General features: G+C 34.7%; 1 protein-coding gene across 2 annotated transcripts in view; it reads right to left on the reverse strand.

Moving 5' to 3' along the window:
- MAN1A2 (mannosidase alpha class 1A member 2) overlaps positions 1-21087 on the reverse strand; it is a 162477-nt gene that overhangs the window by 48087 nt on the left and 93303 nt on the right. For both annotated transcript variants that reach the window (XM_082663946.1, XM_082663947.1), the window contains exons 6-8: positions 15945-16039; positions 9508-9631; positions 4403-4496 (exon numbers count right to left, since the gene is read on the reverse strand). In XM_082663946.1, coding sequence (XP_082520072.1) covers positions 4403-4496; positions 9508-9631; positions 15945-16039 — 313 coding nt within the window. The remainder of the gene's footprint in view (positions 1-4402; positions 4497-9507; positions 9632-15944; positions 16040-21087) is intronic.

Consider the following 21087-nt stretch of genomic DNA (forward strand, 5'->3'; position numbering starts at 1 on the left):
TTCAAATATATTTATTATCTCATAAATATGACCCACACAACTGTCTTATTAAAATAAGTACAATTAGAACAGATGAAGAAACAAAGGCATGAGGTTAAATAACTTATCTAAATTATTAAGCAGGAAAGCCTGGATTAGTCTTCTAACTCCAAATATTATACCCATTCTTGCTTTTCTTTCACAGTTTTTAAATCAGTAGTATAAAATTTAGTTAATCAGTAATGATAAACTTCCTATATTTTCTTCACTTAAGTCATTAAACGGCATAGGCTAAGTGTTGTACTTAGAAAACTAGTGAAAAAATAGAGTAAAAAAAAAAGATATTAATGATGTGCCTTTAAATCTAGGTTGCTTACTATATTCTTTTCTATCTGTTGCCAAGTACTTTTCCTGAAGGTAATTACCATAACTATTCTCTGTGATTGCTGTGTGCATGTCACAGACATTATCATTACTCTAATTATAATACAGTTAGCCAAAGCTGAATTGTTAAATTTCAGTTCAATTCACTGTTTGTTTTGCAGACTATTTATAGTTATGACAGATGTATACTGCTCAAAGATAATAATGGAATTTGATACACTCTTCAGAAACTGATACGAAATATACAAAAATACTAAAAGGAATAAATTGGACAATTTAAAAGGACTGCAGCTGCTAAAGGGATATCAGGATAGCTCCCCTAGAAGTTTAAAGACCTCTTGTCAAAACAACCAGTGAATAGCTCTTTTTATAACAGTCTCAAAATTAATAAATGCTGAGAGTGAACATACTCTAAAGAAGTCATCTGATTTGTTTTGTGGGAAAAAACAAGTATGAATGAAAGAATTGTTTTTTACTGCAATTTTTTATTGTGGTAAAATACATATAACATGAACATTACTATTTTTACCATTTTTTAAGTGTACTATTCAGTGGCATTAATTACATTCATAATGTGGTACAAACATTGTCATTATTTCCAAAACTTTTTCTTCACCCCAAATAGAAACTCTGTACCTATTAAGCAATAACTCTCCATTCTCCTCCCACCCAAGCCCCTGGTAACCTCCAATCCACTTTCTGTCTCTGTAAATTTGACTACTCTAGATATCTGATGTAACTGGAATTATACAGTATTTGTCCTTTTGCAACTGGTGTTTTTCATTTCAGCATAATATTTTCAAGGTTCATCGATGTTGTAGCATGTATCAGAACTTTATTCCTTTTTATAGCCAAATAATATTCCACTGAATGTATATACCACATTTTGTTTATCCATCTCTTGGACACTTTGGTTGCTTCTACGTTTGGGTATTGCAAATAATGTTGTTGTGAACACTGGCATACAAGTATCTGTTGGAGTCCTTGCTTTCAAATCTTTTGGGTAGATACCTAGGAGTTGAACTGCTAGATCATATGGAATTCTATGTTCAACTTATTGTGAAACCACCAAACTGTTTTTCACAGTGGCTACACCATTTTACATTCCCACTAGCGGTGTGAGAGGGTTCCAATTTATCCACACATCCTCACCAACACTCATTATCTGTCCTTTTGATTACAGTCATCCTGGTAGGTGTGAAGTGACATCTCATTATGCTTCTAATTGCATTCCCCTAATAACTAACAATGCTGAGCATTTTTTTCATGTGTTTATTTTCCATTTGAATATTTTCTTTGGAGAAATATCTATTCAAGTCCTTTACCCATTTTTTAATTGAGTGTCTGTCTTTTTGCTGTTGAGTTTTAGAAGGTCTTTATATATTCTGGATGTTAAGCCCTTATCAGATATATGATTTGCAAATATTAACTCTCATTTATTTGCAAATAAACTCTTGTTCTGTGGGTTGTCTTTCAATCTCATGACAATATCCTTTGATGCACAAAAGTTTCTAATTTTAATGAAATCCAATTGATCTATTTTTTCTATTGTTGCCTATGCTTTTGAAGAAGTCACTCCCAAATCCAAGGTCATGAAGATTTGTCCCTCTTCTAAGAGTTGTATAGTTTTGGTCCTTAAATTTAGGGTCTTGGGTGCATTGTGAGTTAAGTTTTGTATCTAATAAAGGTAAGGGCCCAACTTCATTCTTTTTCATGTGGCTATCTAGTTTTCACAACACCATATGATGAAGAGAAAGAGTTATAACTTTAATAATTAAGATGCCATCAGTGAGACACTGCTGGTCATTTCAAAGGCTGGCGATTCTCAAACAGTGATTTATTTTTTCCAGTATTCTAAGATTTTGGTGTGGAAAATAGCATCTTCTTATTTAAAAATGTTTTTAATCTTACTTCAAAAGTAATACATGTCCATTATCAAATTTAGATTAATAGAGGTAAACAAAACAAAAACAAACATTCAGTAAAAAACCACAGGTAACACTTTGGTTTCTATCCTTGTGGTATTTGTTTTCTCTCTTTTTCTCAATATCTTTCTAGATATTTCATATTTACCTATGTCAAGTATTCTATAACATAACTTTTAATGACTATATTGTATATCAGATCTGGAGGGATTATAATTTAACCAAATTTCTTTCATAGGATGTTTAAAAACTGCACTGTCCAATGTGGTAGGCTGTAGTCACAAATATCTAATTAAATTTAAATTAATTTAAAGTAAATAAGATTTAAAATGCAGTTCCACAACCATACTAACATTTCCAGTGCTCAATAACCACATGCTAATAACCACTACTGTATTAGACAGGACAGAAATAGAACATTTTCATCATCATAGAAAGTTCCATTGGACTTTCTATGGAATGCTTTAGAATGTTTCCAAATTATCCCTATTATAAATAACTCCAAAATTGTAAATTACCTCTCTATATATACATATATATGTGCTGGGTGTGTGTGTGTGCGTTTGTGTATATCTATCTATCTATCTATCTATCTATCTATATATATACATATATATATCTGAAAATTTCTTTGGAATAAATGCTTAGAAATGAGTCACTAGTTCAAAGGTCATACAAATTTTAATACTTTTTTTTTTTAAGAAGATATTGGGGGTAGGAGTTTATTAATTTATTTTTGCTGTATTGGGTCTTTGTTTCTGTGCGAGGGCTTTCTCTAGTTGTGGCAAGCGGGGGCCACTCTTCATCGCCGTGCGCGGGCCTCTCACTATCGTGGCCTCTCTTGCTGCAGAGCACAGGCTCCAGACGCACAGGCTCGGTAGTTGTGGCTCATGGGCCTAGTTGCTCCGCGGCATGTGGGATCCTCCCAGACCAGGGCTCGAACCCGTGTCTCCTGCATTAGCAGGCAGATTCTCAACCACTGCGCCACCAGGGAAGCCCTAATACTTTTTGAAGCACTGGATACAGGAATGTGTCCACTTCCTTTATAGATTTAATAGATAAAGAACAGTGTCTTCTGTTTAAAAGCTTCATTGATTTGATTAGGGACTTGGTGAAGTGGGAAGACAAAGGGACAAAGGTCTCTGATGACCAGTCTATGGAGATGCTACAAATATGGTACTACAGATGGCAGTCTTTTGTACATTCTAGTAAAGTGGCACCAGTCTGTACAGAAAGAGTGTACTGTTACACTACGTTGTCTCCACGTATCATCCTCATTAGCACCACTTTTAGGATTAAATATGAACATCTGTATATTGTCCATTTGTGTCTTGTTTTTTTCATGAACTAACAGAAAACATTTATTATTTATTGTTTTTAAAAAATCAATTCCTTCAAAGATCAATTCTAAAACTCTAATAAGAAAATCACCCCCTCCCCAAACAAAACACTGTCTCCTGAGACAGGAAATCACTTCTACCAGTCTCACCTAATAATTGGTACATTCCTCTACTATCAATACATCTATCACATTATATTTCAACTACTTCTAAGTGTGTCTGCCTACCCTGCCTGCTAGCCAGAGAGCTGCCTGAATTCAGACCAAGTCCTATATATTCTTTCCCTATCTCCAGTCTCATTCAAGAGCCTGGTGAATAACAGACACTGATACCTTCTTTTAAAATGAATGACCAGACATGGCCTGTCTAAGAGCAATCACCCCATTTTCTAGTCATTTGACATGCTCAACTGTTCTTCATATTCCGCTACTACATACTTATATCAAGCAATGCTCTTACTTACATGAAGATATAGTTTACAAATAAGGGCTTAAAAGTACAACCCTGCGCAAATGCCACACTATATTTTAGCAAAGTACTTACACATACACGAAATAAAATACTCCTGTGAGAGGGGAAATTCATGTTTCCATTTTACAAGTAGAAAACCTGAAGCTACGAGAGATTAGAAACTTGCCAAAGGTAACAGCACTAGCAGATCACAGGGTTATATACTAACTGAGGTTTCTAACACTACATGTAGTATATTTATCAATACATCAAGCACAAGTTTCAATCTTTCAACAAAGCATCAGTTGTAATAGAAATACTTACACTGACCCCAGCGACCTGTTCGTGGATTCAAATAATTTGGATAAAGACCATTTGGACGATCCATTTTCTGAAGTAGTTTCCGAATGTGCATGACCTAATAAGCAAAATAAAATTAAGAATGCAATTAATGAAAATAAAATCATTAAGGTTTTATATTAATCTGGGCTTTGTTTTTCTCCTCACTCAGAGCCTACACTCTCATCCCACCCCCAATCTTGTGTGTGTGTGTGTGTGTGTGTGTGTGTGTGTGTGTGAGAGAGAGAGAGAAAGAGAAAGAGAGAGAGAGAGAGAGAGACGGTAAGGAAAGGCTTCTAATGACTCATTATTTTTATACGATGAAATATGAGCATTATTTAAAAGTCAAGAAATAAAAATACAAAGAAAAGAGCACAGACGGAAACCAATTTAAATTCCAACACTGTACTATCCAGAAATAGCCATCAGAAACATCGGTGATAAACATCATTCCAGACATATTCAATGTATGCATAACTAAACATAAAATCAGAAATAATTTCATAGAAATATAATCATAATAGGACATTTGTAATAAAAAAGTATGAAACCACTCTGAAGTTAATAGATGAAAAAGTAAATAAAGTAAAACTAAATTGCTGAACTTTAAATATTGATCCCATAATAGATATCCCTATATTTCTAAAATTCCTAAACTTCCAATTCCTAAAAGACATCCTGAAGTTAAGGGGGGAAAAATCATGAAACATATTAAGACGCTAGAGACTTCCCCAGGGACTTTGTTTTGATTCATCTCTAGATTGGATGATGGATTTTTTAAGTGCTTAAAAAAAAAAAAAAAAGCACGAAGGTATACCATTTCTTATATTCTTATTTGAGAATGTTATCTTCTCATCTGAAGGATAACTTAATTGGCATAAATGACTTGGGGAAACATTTTCTTTTTCACAGGACCTTATATGTACTTCACTATTTTTTGGACTTGAGCATTATAACATTAATCCTTTTAACACAAAGTTCCCAATCATCTTTCACTCAGCTGGAATCTGTCATCATGCAGTTTTAGGAATGGGCTCAGGGATGTTTATTACCTGTGTTCTTTCATGTTTGAGACCAACTCTATGTACAACAATCTCAATCTGAATAATTCCATGAACCAGGTTTAGTCAGTTCAGGATGATGTTGTTATGAAAGACGAAAAAATTAGCGTTCTTTTGTCTCCTGAAAATAATGCATACATTGAATCCTCTCTGCTTCTCTTCTACATCTATTATTTCCTTTCTAAATCCTTTTATCTATCTTTTCATTTCCATACTTTTACTAGCCTGTCTCAATTTTGTCTTCTAAGTCTCTTACTGTATTTTGAATGCTTTCTTTGTATTGCTTCCATTTTGCCCTTCATTTTGACGATAACTTAATTTTTTCTTACACTTTATTAATGATATCACATCTTATATTCTTGTTTCACAGAGATGAGTGCTTCATTATCTTCTCTCTCATGGTGATGTTTGGTCCAGGTCTTCAATTGCTATTTTCTGATAAGCATTTTTTGGCCATCATTTATTTTTCACATTTTTTCCTTCTTTTTTTTTCTGGTAATATTTTTGTATAAATTCTATACATGTTCTTTTTTGATGACTTACTCATTACTATTTTTCCTGAACCAGCAATTCACATGAGTTTTGACATAAAAGGATAAGTAGAGTCCAAATGTGAATGTGCTTTTTTAAGCCTTTGCTTCTCCTCAGGCAACTGAAACTAGCAATGCAGCACTACGCATAATAGAGAATCTGTCATTCGTTCTCTTCCCTCACCGAAGTGTATGGGCACAAATACAACTTGTCAGTGAGATTCCTAACTGAATTCTGTTTTTCTAGCTTCTCAACACATCATATTTAGTGGGGTCCAAAGAAGCATCCACCATCTGTCTGTGATCCTGTTCTCATTGCTGCTAATGAGGATTTGGTTTTGTACCTCAAGATGTACCACTTAATCTAGAGAACTGCTCTATTAGCTTTTTTTTTTTTTTTTTGCGGTATGCAGGCCTCTCACTGTTGTGGCCTCTCCCGTTGCGGAGCACAGGCTCCGGACACGCAGGCTCAGCGGCCATGGCTCACGGGCCCAGCCGCTCCGTGGCATGTGGGATCTTCCAGGACTGGGGCACGAACCCGTGTTCCCTGCATCGGCAGGCGGACTCTCAACCACTGCGCCACCAGGGAAGCCCCTCTATTAGCTTTTCATTTTTGAAATCTGTAGCCATCAATATCCTCTCCTCAGTTACCCAAACCTCTCTGTGACCTTGATTGCTTATGCCAACCTTTCTTCCTATCTTGTTACATGCAGTATCAAGTATCTCCTAATTTTGTTAAAAATGGAGTTCTTAGTTCTGTCTCTCCTTTTTGTTGCTCTTAGGTGAGTTCTATGGGTTAGGTCCTCCACTTAAGAAATACCATATAGGACTTCCCTGGTGGTGCAGTGGTTAAGAATCCGCCTGCCAATGCAGGGGACATGGGTTCGAGCCCTGGCCCAGGAAGATCCCACATGCCACAGAGCAACTAAGCCCATGCACCACAACTACTAGAGCACTCTAGAGCCGGTGTGCTACAACTACTGAGCCCACGCACCACAACTACTGAAGCCCATGCACCTAGAGCCCATGATCCACAACAAGGGATGCCACCACAATGAGAAGCCCATGCACCGCAACGAAGAGTAGCCCCTGCTCGCCACAACTAGAGAAAGCCCACACACAGCAACGAAGACCCAACGCAGCCAAAAATTAAAAAAAAAAAAAAAGAAATACTATAGGTTAGATTATCTGTTTTACAAATTTATCATCTTTTTAATCTCTTTATGTTTTTCCCTATTTTTCACTATGATTATCTCTTGCTTTTATTCCATGTCAGTAATTCAGTTTTCAACTATGTACAAGTTACTTGTTATTTTTCATTTATTTATTTTACAGAAATATATTATGTAAGGTCTCAATTTGTTTCTTTAGCTCTACAATTTTCTTGTATTTTACTGTTTTATTTTGGTTTTCAGTTCTAATTTTACTGAATTCAATCTCTATTATAGTATGAATTGCTCACAGAGACCTTTAAAATTTCAAACTGGGTTCTTTATCAGTCTTTTACATGCTATTTACTGCCCTGATTTTGCTTCCTGCAGTATGTCTGTATAATTGCCATGCTTTCTTTTTCATCTTGCTCACATTTAACTGAGTCAGCTCTGACCTGAACTTTGGTTTGATAGAGTATAGCTGAATTGTCCTCAAATCCCTTCCTACTGTGTGTGTGCGGGGATATTCTCCCCTTCTGGATACACTTTGAGATTTGGAGTACTAGTGTACTAGCTCATTTCCTGAAGCCTCTGTGCTCATGAAGGATGGAAGGTGAGAACCCCTCTCGTGCTGTGGGAATTATATACTGTACACCCTACACACTGGTCTCCCCTGTAAGATTAATAGGGAATACCAGGAATTTGCTGACTTTCTTTCTCTGCCCAGTAAGGATTCAAGATAGGGTGGGAAACAGACTTAAGTATCATAGCAGAAATCTTTTGCTTTTTTTTTTTTTTTTTTGCCATGACATGAGGCTACAGCCTTTCCTTCTTACATTGTAATTGATGAATTTTTGCTGGTCTTTATTATTTTCACTGTTATTGTTAAATTTAATCAGGAAATGGAAAATTCTGTGATCTGGCTCCATTTTGCTATCTTAGCTGAAAATTCTTCTCAATTGATGAAATATTTCATACACAGAAAGGAATATATATAGATTCTACTCACATCTCAATTTAAGAAATACAACACTACATAACCTTTGCTGTTCTGTTTACTGCTACCCATTCACATACCACTGCCCTTGTCCTAGATATCATCACAGCTCTGAATTTTATGTTCATCATCATCCTGATTCTATTAAAATCACTTTTGAATCCCTAAACGATATTTTGTTCAGCTCTGCTTCCTTAAACTTTATGAAAGTTGTATTATACTCTTTTGATTGATGAATGTGACCATAATTTATTTTCACTGCTGTATTAAATCTTATCATATAAATTGCTAATATAACCAATGTTTTTATGTATATGATATAAATGTACCTACCAAAGAGTGGAATTGCTGGGTTACAGAGTATATGTATTTTCAACTTTATTAGATTTTGTCTTTTAAATTTAAACCTTTAATGCTCCTAGAATTGTTATAATCTACAATGCTATCGTTGTTACAACATTTCCACAAATATGTGTGTCTGTTTAAGGGCTATTTATTCTGTTCATCAGTCTTACTTGTCTCTATGCACCAACACTATACTGTTAGTGTTGATAACTGGGTAATATAAACCCACCCAACATGTTTTTCTTCAGGAATATTTTGAATGTTTTCTCTTCTATTTAAATGCTAGAAGTGTATAGTCAAGTTCCATTAAAAAAAAAAAGGTATTGGGGAATTGATTGGCATTGAATTGATACTATAGATCAATCTGGAGATGACTGAAATTTTTATGGTGTTATTTTCCTATACATGAACGTAATAGATCTCTCGATTTATTTAGGTCATCTTTAATGTCACTTAATAGTTTTGAACTTTGTTTGTCTTTTGTTAGATTTATTTGTGGGAAACTTATACTTTTATCCTACCACATAAGATATGTTTTTATCAATGATACTTTCTTGTCTGCTGTACCTGGTACAGAGAAATTCTACTGATTTTTAATATTTATATTGACCTTTTATTCAAAATATAAATTAAGCTCTTATTTCTAATAATTTATATGTAGATTCTTAATATTTTAGGTAATCATCTAATCTGTGAAAAGTTACTGTTTTCTTTCTTCCTTTTCAATTCTTTACCTTTTTGTTCATTTTGTTTGTCTCATCTTGCCATGCTGACTAGGAACTTCAGCACAATGCTAAATAGAGATAGTAATGGAATTTTAAAAAAACTTACTAGTGGTTATATCTTCTCAAATAACAGTAAATATTTTAAATATGTTCTAAATAGAAGGGACATTTCTTTATATAATTTTTAAAAAGGCAAACATTTCCTAAGCTTTAATCAAATCTTTGGGGTAGAATCCTAAAGGATTCTTTTATAACAAAGAAAAGAAGGCAAGGAAACTAACCTTTTTGTAGTAAATCGGGTTTCCTGTCAAGTAGCTGAGGTGGACAAACTCCATATGCAGTGTACCAAATTCAGCAAGAATGCTGCTACCTGCAGATGCCCAGCCCCAGTTTCGCCCTACTCCACTGAATGAAAGAAAAGGTAAAAGGAGACAGGATTGAGAAAAAAATGAAACATTTTTTTAATGAATACATAAATTTTAAACATATCTCTTAGAAATTATCTCAAACAATAGATTACTTATATCTAAAATTTTATTATTTTTAAATTATCATTAATAGAATATCCACATGTTCTAAAAATCGAAACAATGTAGAAAAGTATACATTAAATATATTTCACCCCATTCTCATCTCTCTTCCCCTTACAGGCTCCAAATATAATCATTCATTAGCTTATGTATAAGTACAGAAATTTCTATGCATATATAAGCAATCCAAATATATATTCTTATTTTCCTCCTTTCTTAAACAAAACATAGCAAAGTACACTTACTGCTCTGTATGTCGGATTTTGCTATTAAGATGTACCTCAGTAGGCATTCCGTATCAGTTCATAAACAACTTTCTCATTTTATTTTTTTAATAGATGCACAGAATTCCATGACATTAATGATTTTCAATTGAAATGTCTCACCCCAGAGGCATATGAAAATGTGTGAGAGCATTCTGAGTTGAAGGTGCAACTTACAGTTATTGTGCTGGGGCCAAAGATGTAACATGACAGTATCCTGATAAAGAACTGTCCTGCCTCAAATGCTCATAGTGCCTGTATGAAAACTACTATGTTATATAAATAGACATAACTTATTTAATCAATCCTCTATAGTGGTCCTTTGGCAAATTTCTAATATTTTGCTATTATGAAAACTTTTATAGTGAATAATCTTGTGTACATCTCATTTGTGCAGATATATGTCTAGGACATCTTCTTACTTTTTTTTCTTTTTTTTTTAGCCTGCCTTATAAATTTTTTTGGAAGTCAAACTATATAAATGAAAAATTGTAGACTTTTTGGATGTTATCTTCTTTCTCAGAAAGTTGAGCTTCCTCTCAAACATAGGTTGAGTATAGGCTGATTACCTTGGTTTTAGGCTTTGTTAAGGGTAGTCTATTTCAGTTTTACCTCTCCCTCTAGGAAGTGGCCCTCTGGGATCTCAGCTGAAAGCCTGGGGTGTTTATCAAGGGCCCTTCACCTTGGCAGCTTTAAACACTAACCTCTGTCTTCCCAGTACCATGTACTTGTTAAACTTTCCCCTTTATATCTACTTGTATACTGACAATTCAATTTGATATGTTCTATTTATGTGTTGAGAAAACATTAAAATAGATATCAGGGTATATCACTACCTTGCTGAAAGTTCGTTAATTTTTTGGTGCTATTTTTATATTGTTTTTGAAATTATGACAGGCAAATGCCAGTAATGTATTTTTTTGAAGCCAGACATGAGAATCAAGGAAGAAATATGGATACAATAACTATGTAGGACAGTCATTCATTTCACAAATATTAAGTGCCTACTATTATCTGGGACATATAGTAGTGAACCTGACATATAACATTCCTGTTTCCATAATAAGTAAGACCATTTTAATAGTGATAATTGTTACAAAGAAAATTAAATACAGTGATAGAATACTGAGTACTAGTGATGGAAAATGAGTTCGAAGACTTTATGTATAATGTTCAAAGAGTTTCTAAAATGACACACTTTAAACTGAGACCTGAATGACGAGAAGGAGCTAGCGATGAACAGATACGAAGAAGAGAATTCCCAGCAGAGGAAATAGCAAATGCAATGGCCCTGAGGAAAAAGTTGTCTAGTGTGGCTGGAGCTCAGGAAGGGGAAGTGAATGATACAGAATGAGGTTAGAAAGCTAGGTAAAATCCAAACTGTGCAGAAATTCTGTATGCTATGGTGAAATATAAAGTTTTTTTTAATTTTAAGTATGATGGAACATCATGGAGAATTTTAAGGAATGTAACATAATATTTAAAGAATAAAGCATACCATTTAGAAAGATTACCTAGGCGTCAGCATGGCGAATGGATTATAGCAAAGTCAAGTATAAACACAAAATCCCATTTCCATGTAAAAACTTCTGTCCCAAAGTCCCAAATGAAAGTTTCATTCATAGTGCATTTAAACATCTCAAAATACTAAATTCTAAACAAGATTTTTCACTTTTTATTTTACAGACAGCCTCACAGGGCCCTCCACCTTGGCAGGCTCAAACACTAACCTCTGTCTCGCCAGTACCATGTAGCTGATAAATAAGCTTCCAAATGCTGTTATCTAGTTCTTTTGAGTCCCCCTGCATGGGCAGGTATAGAATCAGCCAACAATTTCAGGAAAATTTGTACATAAATTTTGGGGCTTTTCCTCTGCAATTCCTTCCTGTCTTGAGACACTTGTCCCTCATATCTCAGCCATTCTGGCAGCTCCAAGACCTGACCACAGTCTTCTTTGCCCTAAATGACTGCTATGTTAGGCTTGGCTTCAATTGCCATGCACCGTAATTTAGAATATGCCCTCAGGGGTAAAGCCAGTGTTTCTACAGAGATGACCTTCTCTTAGGATCACAGCCCCTTGGGTTCCCCCTTAATTAATTGCTCTCTAATCCCTTCAAACCATCTTGCTGACCTTTTATGATTGTTTTCAGTGGGAGAGTTAACCTGATATAAGCTATTCCATGGCTGGAACTGGAAGTCTAGATTAATTATTCAAGTAGCAGAGTTCACAGGTTATTCCTACTAGAACTCTAAACCATTCTCTAAGGTCTTTTCTACTTTTAGGAGGAAGTAAAAAATATAAATCTTTCTCTCATAGAAGGATTGATGTTATTGGTTTTAGTTCTTTTAGCACTAGCTGACTTTTTAAACTCTGTATCACCTAGATGAATATTAAATTAGGTAAGTCAAATGACAAGTATGGAATAATTATGAGCTTTTTTAGACACAAGAACCATATCTTATAGTTACCATTAAAGTGTAAGCAGAATAGAGTAATACATGATTTGGTAGAGGAGCTGAAATAGATGTAGAAGATAAGAATAATAATCTTAACTACTGATGTAGCACATAGGCTCCTAGTCCTGCCATTAATTAACTGTAGGACCTTGAGCAAGATATTTGCCTTCTCTGACCCAGGAGTCCCACTCCTGGGCATATACCTAGAGAAAACCGTAATTCCAAAAGATACATGCACCCCAGTGTTCACTGCAGCACTATTTACAACAGCCAGGACATGGGAGTAACCTAAATGTCCATCAACAGAGGAATGGATAAAGAAGATGTGGCACATATACAATGGAATATTACTCAGCCTTAAAAAGGAACAAAATTGTGCCATTGGCAGAGACATGGATAGACCTAGAGACTGTCATACAGAGTGAAGTAAGTCAGAAAGAGAAAAACAAGTATCATATATTAACGCACATATGTGTAATTGAGAAAAATGAACCTATTTGCAAAGCAGAAACAGAGACACAGATGTATGGACACCAAGTGGGGGAGGGTGGGATGGACTGGGAGATTGGGACCGACGTATGTACACTACTATGTATGAAGTAGATGGCTGGTGAGTACCTACTGTATAGCACAGGGGAAGAATAAAAAAGAAGGTACCATGTTTGCAGGACATATATTAAATTAACCTTAAAAATGCATTCCAATATACATTAGGTGCAGACAAATACTGTTTGATTCCACTTATATGAGGTACCTAGAATAGTCAAATTCATAGAGTCAGAAAGTAGATGTCAGGGGCGGGGAGTGGGGATTGGGGAGGGGGAATGGGGAGTTAGTGTTTAAGGGGGACAGAGTTTCAGTTTAGGAAGGTGAAAAATTCGGGAGATGGATGATAGAGAGAGTTGCACAACAATATGAATGTACTTAGTGCCACTGAACTATATAGTTAAATATGGTTAAAATAGTTATGTTTTTTATTATGTGACATTTACCACAATAAAAAAAAAAGATATTTGCTTTCTGTGAGACTCAGTTTCCTTATCCATAATGTGAGAATTCATGATACCTAGTTCACATGGTTGTTAGGAAATTAAATGACATTTAAGATTGTGAAAACACCTCACAAAGAGCCTAGTAAGAATAGTATCTAATGAGTTTTTGAATAATTTTATTCTAAGTTATTTTAACAGTTTACCTAGAGAAAAAAACTTCCTCAATCTGATAAAGGCAATTGATTAAAAAATCTACAGCCAACATCATATTTGATGATTTTTTTAAAAAAAGCAGTATTATAAAAACATTTTATGGAAATCCAGAAGACTATAAAATACAGGTGAAGACAATCTTTTTAACCAAGACTGAAAACCCCAAAGTTATAAAAGATATATTTGAATATATAAACATCTAAAACTTAGGAATGAAATATTATTATAAATAAAGATAACAAACAAGTAGTAGAACAGGGAAAAAAGAAATAATTCTATAATCTACAAGGCTCTTTTATAAACTAACTAGAAAAAGACAAACAATCCAATCAACACTAGGAACAGACAATTCACAAAAAACAAATCTAGATGTCCAACAAATTTATGAAAAGATGCTCAAATTCACTAAGCAGAAAATACAAATGAAAATAACAATAGTAACACTTTATAGCCATCAGTCTCTTGAAAATGAAACAGAACATATACTTGTAGACATTTTGGTACTCTCACACACTGTTGATGGAAATATGATGACCTACAGCCTTTTGGAAAACATCTGGGGAGTAACTACTAAATTTAAAAATACATATATGCTTTGATCCAGCAATTCCACACTTGGGAATCTATCCCACAAAGATAAAAGAGACATATGCCCTTTGATACAGCAATCACATTCCTAAGAATCATTTTCAGAGAAAATTCCCCACTACACAAGGACACATATAACAGGATGCCATTGTAACAATGTTTACGGTAGCAAAATAATGGAAATAAACAAATATCACTGATATGGAATGATTAAACAAATTATGGTATAACCTATGTGTTATAATACATCCTATATTCCACTATGTAGTCATCACAAAGATTGATTTAAAGTTCTGTGGCATGACCTGGAAGAGTATTTCCATGAGATTTTGTTGAGTGAGAAAAATAAGAAGTAGAAAAGCAAGTATCCAAACAAACCATAAAAAATTTTAAAAGCTCCACCAGTATCTATGTTTGTGCTTCTATATGCTGCATATCATATTGTAGGAGATAAATAATGTTAGATTATTAACATGAGTTGGCTTTCAGACAGCAAAATTGGAAGAAAGTCTGTTTGTGAGACACATGTAGAACTAAATCAAAAACAAAAACCTTTAAAAAATAGGTAAATAATTACATCTGTGGTCGGTAAACCCAAGTAAAATACGTATGTGTATGAATATATACAAAGAAACAACATGAAAATTAAACTTATGTTCAAGACATGGTCCTTGAAAACCCTTCTATTTTCATCTCAATCTAAGTTTGAAGTTCCGCAATGCTGGATTTTTAGGTTATTTTCTATATAGACAAATAATAATAACATCCTGCAGTCTTTCTTCATCTCAAACTTAAATTGTAAGCTAATTAAGTTAAAATTCTTATTATCTAAGAAAGTTATATGATATGACTCTGACAATGCTACTGAAGGAAACATCAGAAAATCTATCGTGAAACTAAGGACAGAGAACAGGTATGTGACCACATCCTTTTGTGGAGGTTGGTCTGGAACTCTAGCTAGCTTTTTCCTCACAAACAGGGAGTTTACATTATATATATTGCATGACATCAAAGAATAGTAAAGCTAGATGTCATGTTCAGTATTAAATACTGATTTCTCAGTGAAAATTAAAACTTTATAAAGTTCTCCATTAGAAATGACTAAAACAGATTAGTTTTCCCAAATAAAGCTGTCACAGAATCATGCCTCACTTTGAACTTCAACAGTGTAAATACCATAAAAAGGACCCTATAGTCAACGTCAGGAATTATGTCTTCCTTTATCATCAGTAAGACATTCAGCAATAGGAAGTCCTGATTTTAAGGTATACTGTGTTCCATTTTGACTTAGAAGAAGATCAACATGCCGTGTACATAAAACAAAAGAGGGAAAGCACTTTGAATCCATTACAGCACTAAATGGAAATGAATAAGCAAATCATAAAGAACGAACTATTTTGTAAGAGACAGAAATCTAGACTTAGAGAAACAAGCAGTAGAAACTGGAATACGGTTACGGCAAGCGAACTGTTTCAAAGTAAAGAACATATTTTAAAAATCAGACAATGTTTTAAAGAAATATGCTTCTGTACATATGAAGAGAAAAACAGTTTAAGTCTTAAAAAGTATGGTGGGGGCTGATCATTAGAAATTTCTAATACCTTTTTAAAGGGTCAAAAAATCAGTTAATCTAATTTATTTAGAACAGGAATAACCACATAAAAATAGAATTTACCTTTTCAGATTCACCATTGCCCAAGGAATCCCCGTAGGTGTGTTAAAGGCAGGAAGGAGTTTCTCAGCCAATTGGACTGCTTTAATCTTGAATATCTGAGATAAAAACATGAACATTCATAACTTATGAAATTACTGTTGTCAATAATATTTCCTGGTCTCTTATAGGATGCACACCACAATGTACTGGATACATGAAAGTACGAGGGAAAAAAATGCCATCTCTTTTGGTACCACAGAGCATACAGCAATCAGAGAAAATGGTTGTAAAGTGGATGGATACTGAGGAAAAAGCTACCCAACGTGAAATGGCCAGAAACTGCAATTAATTGAAAGGGAAGGACATGGTTTTGGTGTTGATATTATCTTTATTTTCAACTGGGAAAAAAATCTGAGAGAAAACCCTAGGCTATGAAATCTTCATCCATGGTATACAAGCTTAGTACAAATATTAAAACAAAAGAAAGAGATGCAACCCAATTTGGATAAATGCCCTTGAATTACCATAAGCTTGTTAATACCTCAACATTCTCCATTAAGGTTCAGCCACATTTATTAAAAGAAAAGAAAATGTTTATGTTCACATTCCAAGTTTATTTTATGAGTTATAAATGCTTCACCCCTTGGTCCCAGCTGCTGCTTTTTTTGGTACAAAAAACAATAAATTGGGCTTCCCTGGTGGTGCAGTGGTTGAGAGTCTGCCTGCCGATGCAGGGGACACGGGTTCGTGCCCCGGTCCGGGAAGATCCCACATGCCGCAGAGCGGCTGGGCCTGTAAGCCATGGCCGCTGAGCCTGCGCGTCCGGAGCCTGTGCTCCGCAACGGGAGAGGTCACAACAGTGAAAGGCCCACGTACCGCAAAACAAACAAACAAACAAACAAAAAAAACAATAAATTGCCTAAATATCAATGGCTCTCAAACTTTCAAAACCATGTACTATTACCAAGACGTATATAATAAGATTTCTAATATTCTTAGCATATACCAACAGATTTGTGTACCTCATTTTGAAGACTACTGACTTAATAGAGACTCAAAACTGAGATTAGGTCATAATATCCTACTAGGAAAAGTGGCGTGTTCTTCTATATGCCCCAAATCTGTCCTCTCTCAAATTAATTTCAAATTCATTGGACATTTAAGGTTCCATCTTTTCATTGCAGTCAAGTATTTTTGTTAAAATATTATTAGATTTTTCAAATAAGTAAGTAGTTGAAAGCCAGGACTAGATCAAAGTTCTAAGGTGACATTATATTAACAAAGCATACCAACATTATTGGGGGTCTAAATTAGAGAGGAGTATGTGCAAGTAGAAAAGCAATATGATGTTAAGATATTTTTCAAGGTTCCTTAAATAAGGAAAAGCTCAGCAGAACTTTTAATTAGATATTCTCATATATCTACAATTTACCATTTCCTTGAATACTTACTTTAACACAAAAATACCAGTGAAAAATGTAACAATGTAAAAAAAATGTAAAAGTTTTAATAATTTTCTCATATTCATTCCATTAACTCAGAAAAGCAAATGGAAAACTCAGTTCTCTCTGTATTAACATTTATATGTTAGTAAAGAGAAATTGCATTATACAGTAAAGAGTATTGCTTCTTTACCTCATGCTTTACCATGAGGACAAAGGGACTAAGTTCTTATCTAAGAACTAATATTAATGCTATGTATTTGTTAATCACATATTATCACATCTTTTACATATAAAACTAATATTCAAAATAGTAAATTAACTTATAAACATAAGCTTTTTCTAAATAGAAAGCATTCTCATTTCACTTCCAGAAGTAATTAGTGACACATTTTCTAATTTTCAGCTTCTTATGTCAGTTAACATATATAGTAACCAATTATACAACACGACGCCAAAATACACCACCCTTATGTCATTGAGAAAAAATTCCTTATATAGAATTCTTAATTTATTCAGGAATATACAAAATCTTTAATGATAAATATACCACAGCCTTACACTCCTTATTTGCAGAAACATAGTTTGGCAGACAACAGCAGTAGCTAATTTAAAACAAATTAGTTAGTATGCAATGCAGGCAAATAATATAAAATCCAAAAAGTATCAAAGTAAAACATAAGTCCCTTTTCCAGTCCTATTCCTTGACCACACAGTTCCCTCTATTGATACAATGCAAATAGCTATCGATTTCTCAAATGTCTAGTAAATATTTTGTGCTAAATCAGTTCTATGGTATACATGGCTCCTAGCATGTCACATCAAATCCTCATTTTCCATTTCTCAGAAATAGAAATTCTATTACAGTTTATACACACATGTCTTTGTCTTTGTCTTTCAAACACAGAATATCATATACTCTAGGCTCAACTTGCTTCTTTCATTTATTGTACCTTGGAGATCTTTCCAAATCATTCCACATCCTTCTCTTTAGTGGCTGCAGAATTTCCCCTGTATAGATCATACTGTAATTTATTTAGTCAGTCTCCTATTGCTAGACGTATGTTTCCAAACTATGTGACTCTGTATGATAAATTCCAAGAGTGGAATTACTGAATCTATGGGTACATTTATTTGTAATTTTAATAGTTAATGCCAATTTGTTCTCTACACATTTCACAAATTTATATTTCTACCAGAATTTATGACCAGCTGTTTCCCTGTATTTTTGTTAACATAAAAGTTGTCAAACTTTTGATGGCTGCTAATCTGATAATTGAAAAAGGATACTCCACTGTCGTTTTTATTTTCATTTTTTTTTATCATGAATGTGGTAGATACTCAACACTCACTCAAATCTTTCAAGCATACCTTCATACATTGCAGAGGATGGATAACATACATAACATTTTCCAGACTCCACTCCAGCTAAAGCTCGAGACAAGGCCTAGGCATTGCTGAGTATACATAAATATGCAATATTTGGAAGGAAGAAGTAAATGATCTGAAGCAGTGATCTTTCAAGCACAGTGGTGACAATGTCTGATTCTTCTGTGGTAGCTCTGACAGAAGTTCCAGTGACTGGTGCCTAGCTTCAAAGATAACATGTGGGCAACAGAGGGAATGGAGCTGGATCATACCATGAAAGCCACATGGTATGCTTGAGCATTTCTCCTGCCTGCATGTTTCCAAGCTATATAACAAAAATATCTGATTTCATGGCCCTCCCAAAGATTCTGTTAGCTGGCCAGTACCTTCTAATAAATCACTAGATAAAACAGATTGTTTTCTGCAACTGGGACTCTTGACTAATGAGATGATGAAAGTGAATCAATTATTTACATGTTTAAGAGCTTCAACAACACTTAAATGAAGATTTCCAAGACATTTATTTATAGAAAGAAAACTTTTCTGTATTCATTGTCCATGTTGTAAAATCTCCCAGTTATTTTTACCAGAACAAATTTTAAGTAACGGAACTATGCTAAAACTGGTCCTAGGTTTAGAAAAATTAGGACTAGAAGAATTACCTAGGTCTGGAAGAATTGGAGGAAATGGGATTAAACAGGTAAAATGTGGCAAGACTATGAAGAGCTTTAAAACATAAGCAATGAAACTTAGGGTAACACAACAGATAACACAGAAGCACTGTAGATTCTTGGGGAGGGAAGTGATATTAGAATCCATGTACACTTTTAGTTGTTCTTTTCTAATTGGAGTATTTACTAAAGTAATAATCTGTTTTCAACCTAGTAGAGTTAGAATGTAAAATAGAAGTCAAGAGTTCGTAACACTCAAATGACTTCCCACCTCATTCAGAGTAAAAGCCACAGCTCTTTAAAAGCCTATAGAATATGTTTTTTCCAAATAAATCTATTACTTCTGTGGCCTCACTCCCTTTCTCCCCGCTCCAGTAACCTTCTTCAGCCCCACTAACCTCTTTTATTATTCTCTGAGAATGCCAGTTATGCTTTTTCTTCACTAACTTTAACTTTCATTTGCTGTTCCTTTCAACTAAATGCTCTTATAAACGAAATCCTCAAGGCTCTCTCGTATCACCTGCAGCTCTTTACACAAATGTTATCTTCACATGCACTCCCTGATCATCCTATTTGAAATTAAAAACCCCTTATCCCCTTCCATGCTTTATTTTTCTCCTGAGCACTTATCACTAACAGTGTATATATGTGTATGTAAGTGTGTGTATACACACACTCTCTCTCCCATATATACTTTGTTTATTGCCTTTTACCCTCACAGCAGAATGTAAGCCACGGTTGAACAGGAATTTTTTTCTTGTATTCACTGTTGTATTCTTAGTACCTAAAAGAGCGCCTAGTGTATTCAACATGCTCAACAAGTGTTGAATGAATTGATTTAAGAAGCCAAAGTGGGGCTTCCCTGGTGGCGCAGTGGTTGAGAGTCCGCCTGCCGATGCAGGGAACACGGGTTCGTGCCCCGGTCCGGGAAGATCCCACATGCCGCAGAGCGGCTGGGCCCGTGAGCCATGGCCGCTAGGCCTGCGCGTCCGGAGCCTGTGCTCCGCAAAGGGAGAGGCCACGACAGTGAGAGGCCCGCGTACCGCAAAACAAAGTGTACAGAGATTTAAAGTAAACAAGTAAATTATCTTCTCTCTCCTCCATACCAACCCCATCTCCCTGAGATATTCAATGTTAACATATAAAAGTTTTAAGGCCTCTTTACAATATTCTACAAAAATGTTGGGTTGATGATGATGATGATGATAATGGCAAGCATATATATTAATCCATTTAATCCCCACAACAACCCAATGAGGTAAGTATTATTGTTACTCCCATTTTACAGGGTTGAAACTGAGGTATAAAACAGAGAAGTTAACTTGCCCAAGGTCATACAGTGGTAAGTCTGAATTTAAACCCAGGCAGTGCAGCTCAAGTTCATGTACTTGCTTTACTATTTCACTATATTAGATATAAATACAGATACAGATGTAGACAAATTTTATACTGTGCTTTTTTTTTCATTTCCTGCTACTAACATAGTATCATAAGTACCTTTCCAATTTTTACAAAACTGCCTAATTTACTGTATCCGTTTCCTCTCCTACCACTCACTACTCCACCTATTTCAACCTAGTTTCTGCTCCCATCATTTTACTTAAAGGGATCTTGCTAAGGATTAGCCACACATTTGAGCAAAGAGCATTTTCAGACATTATTGACCAGTTCCTCCTTAAAATA

Source organism: Grampus griseus (genome assembly GCF_964374135.1).
Source record: "Grampus griseus genome assembly, chromosome: 1".
Taxonomy (NCBI): Eukaryota; Metazoa; Chordata; class Mammalia; order Artiodactyla; family Delphinidae; genus Grampus; species Grampus griseus.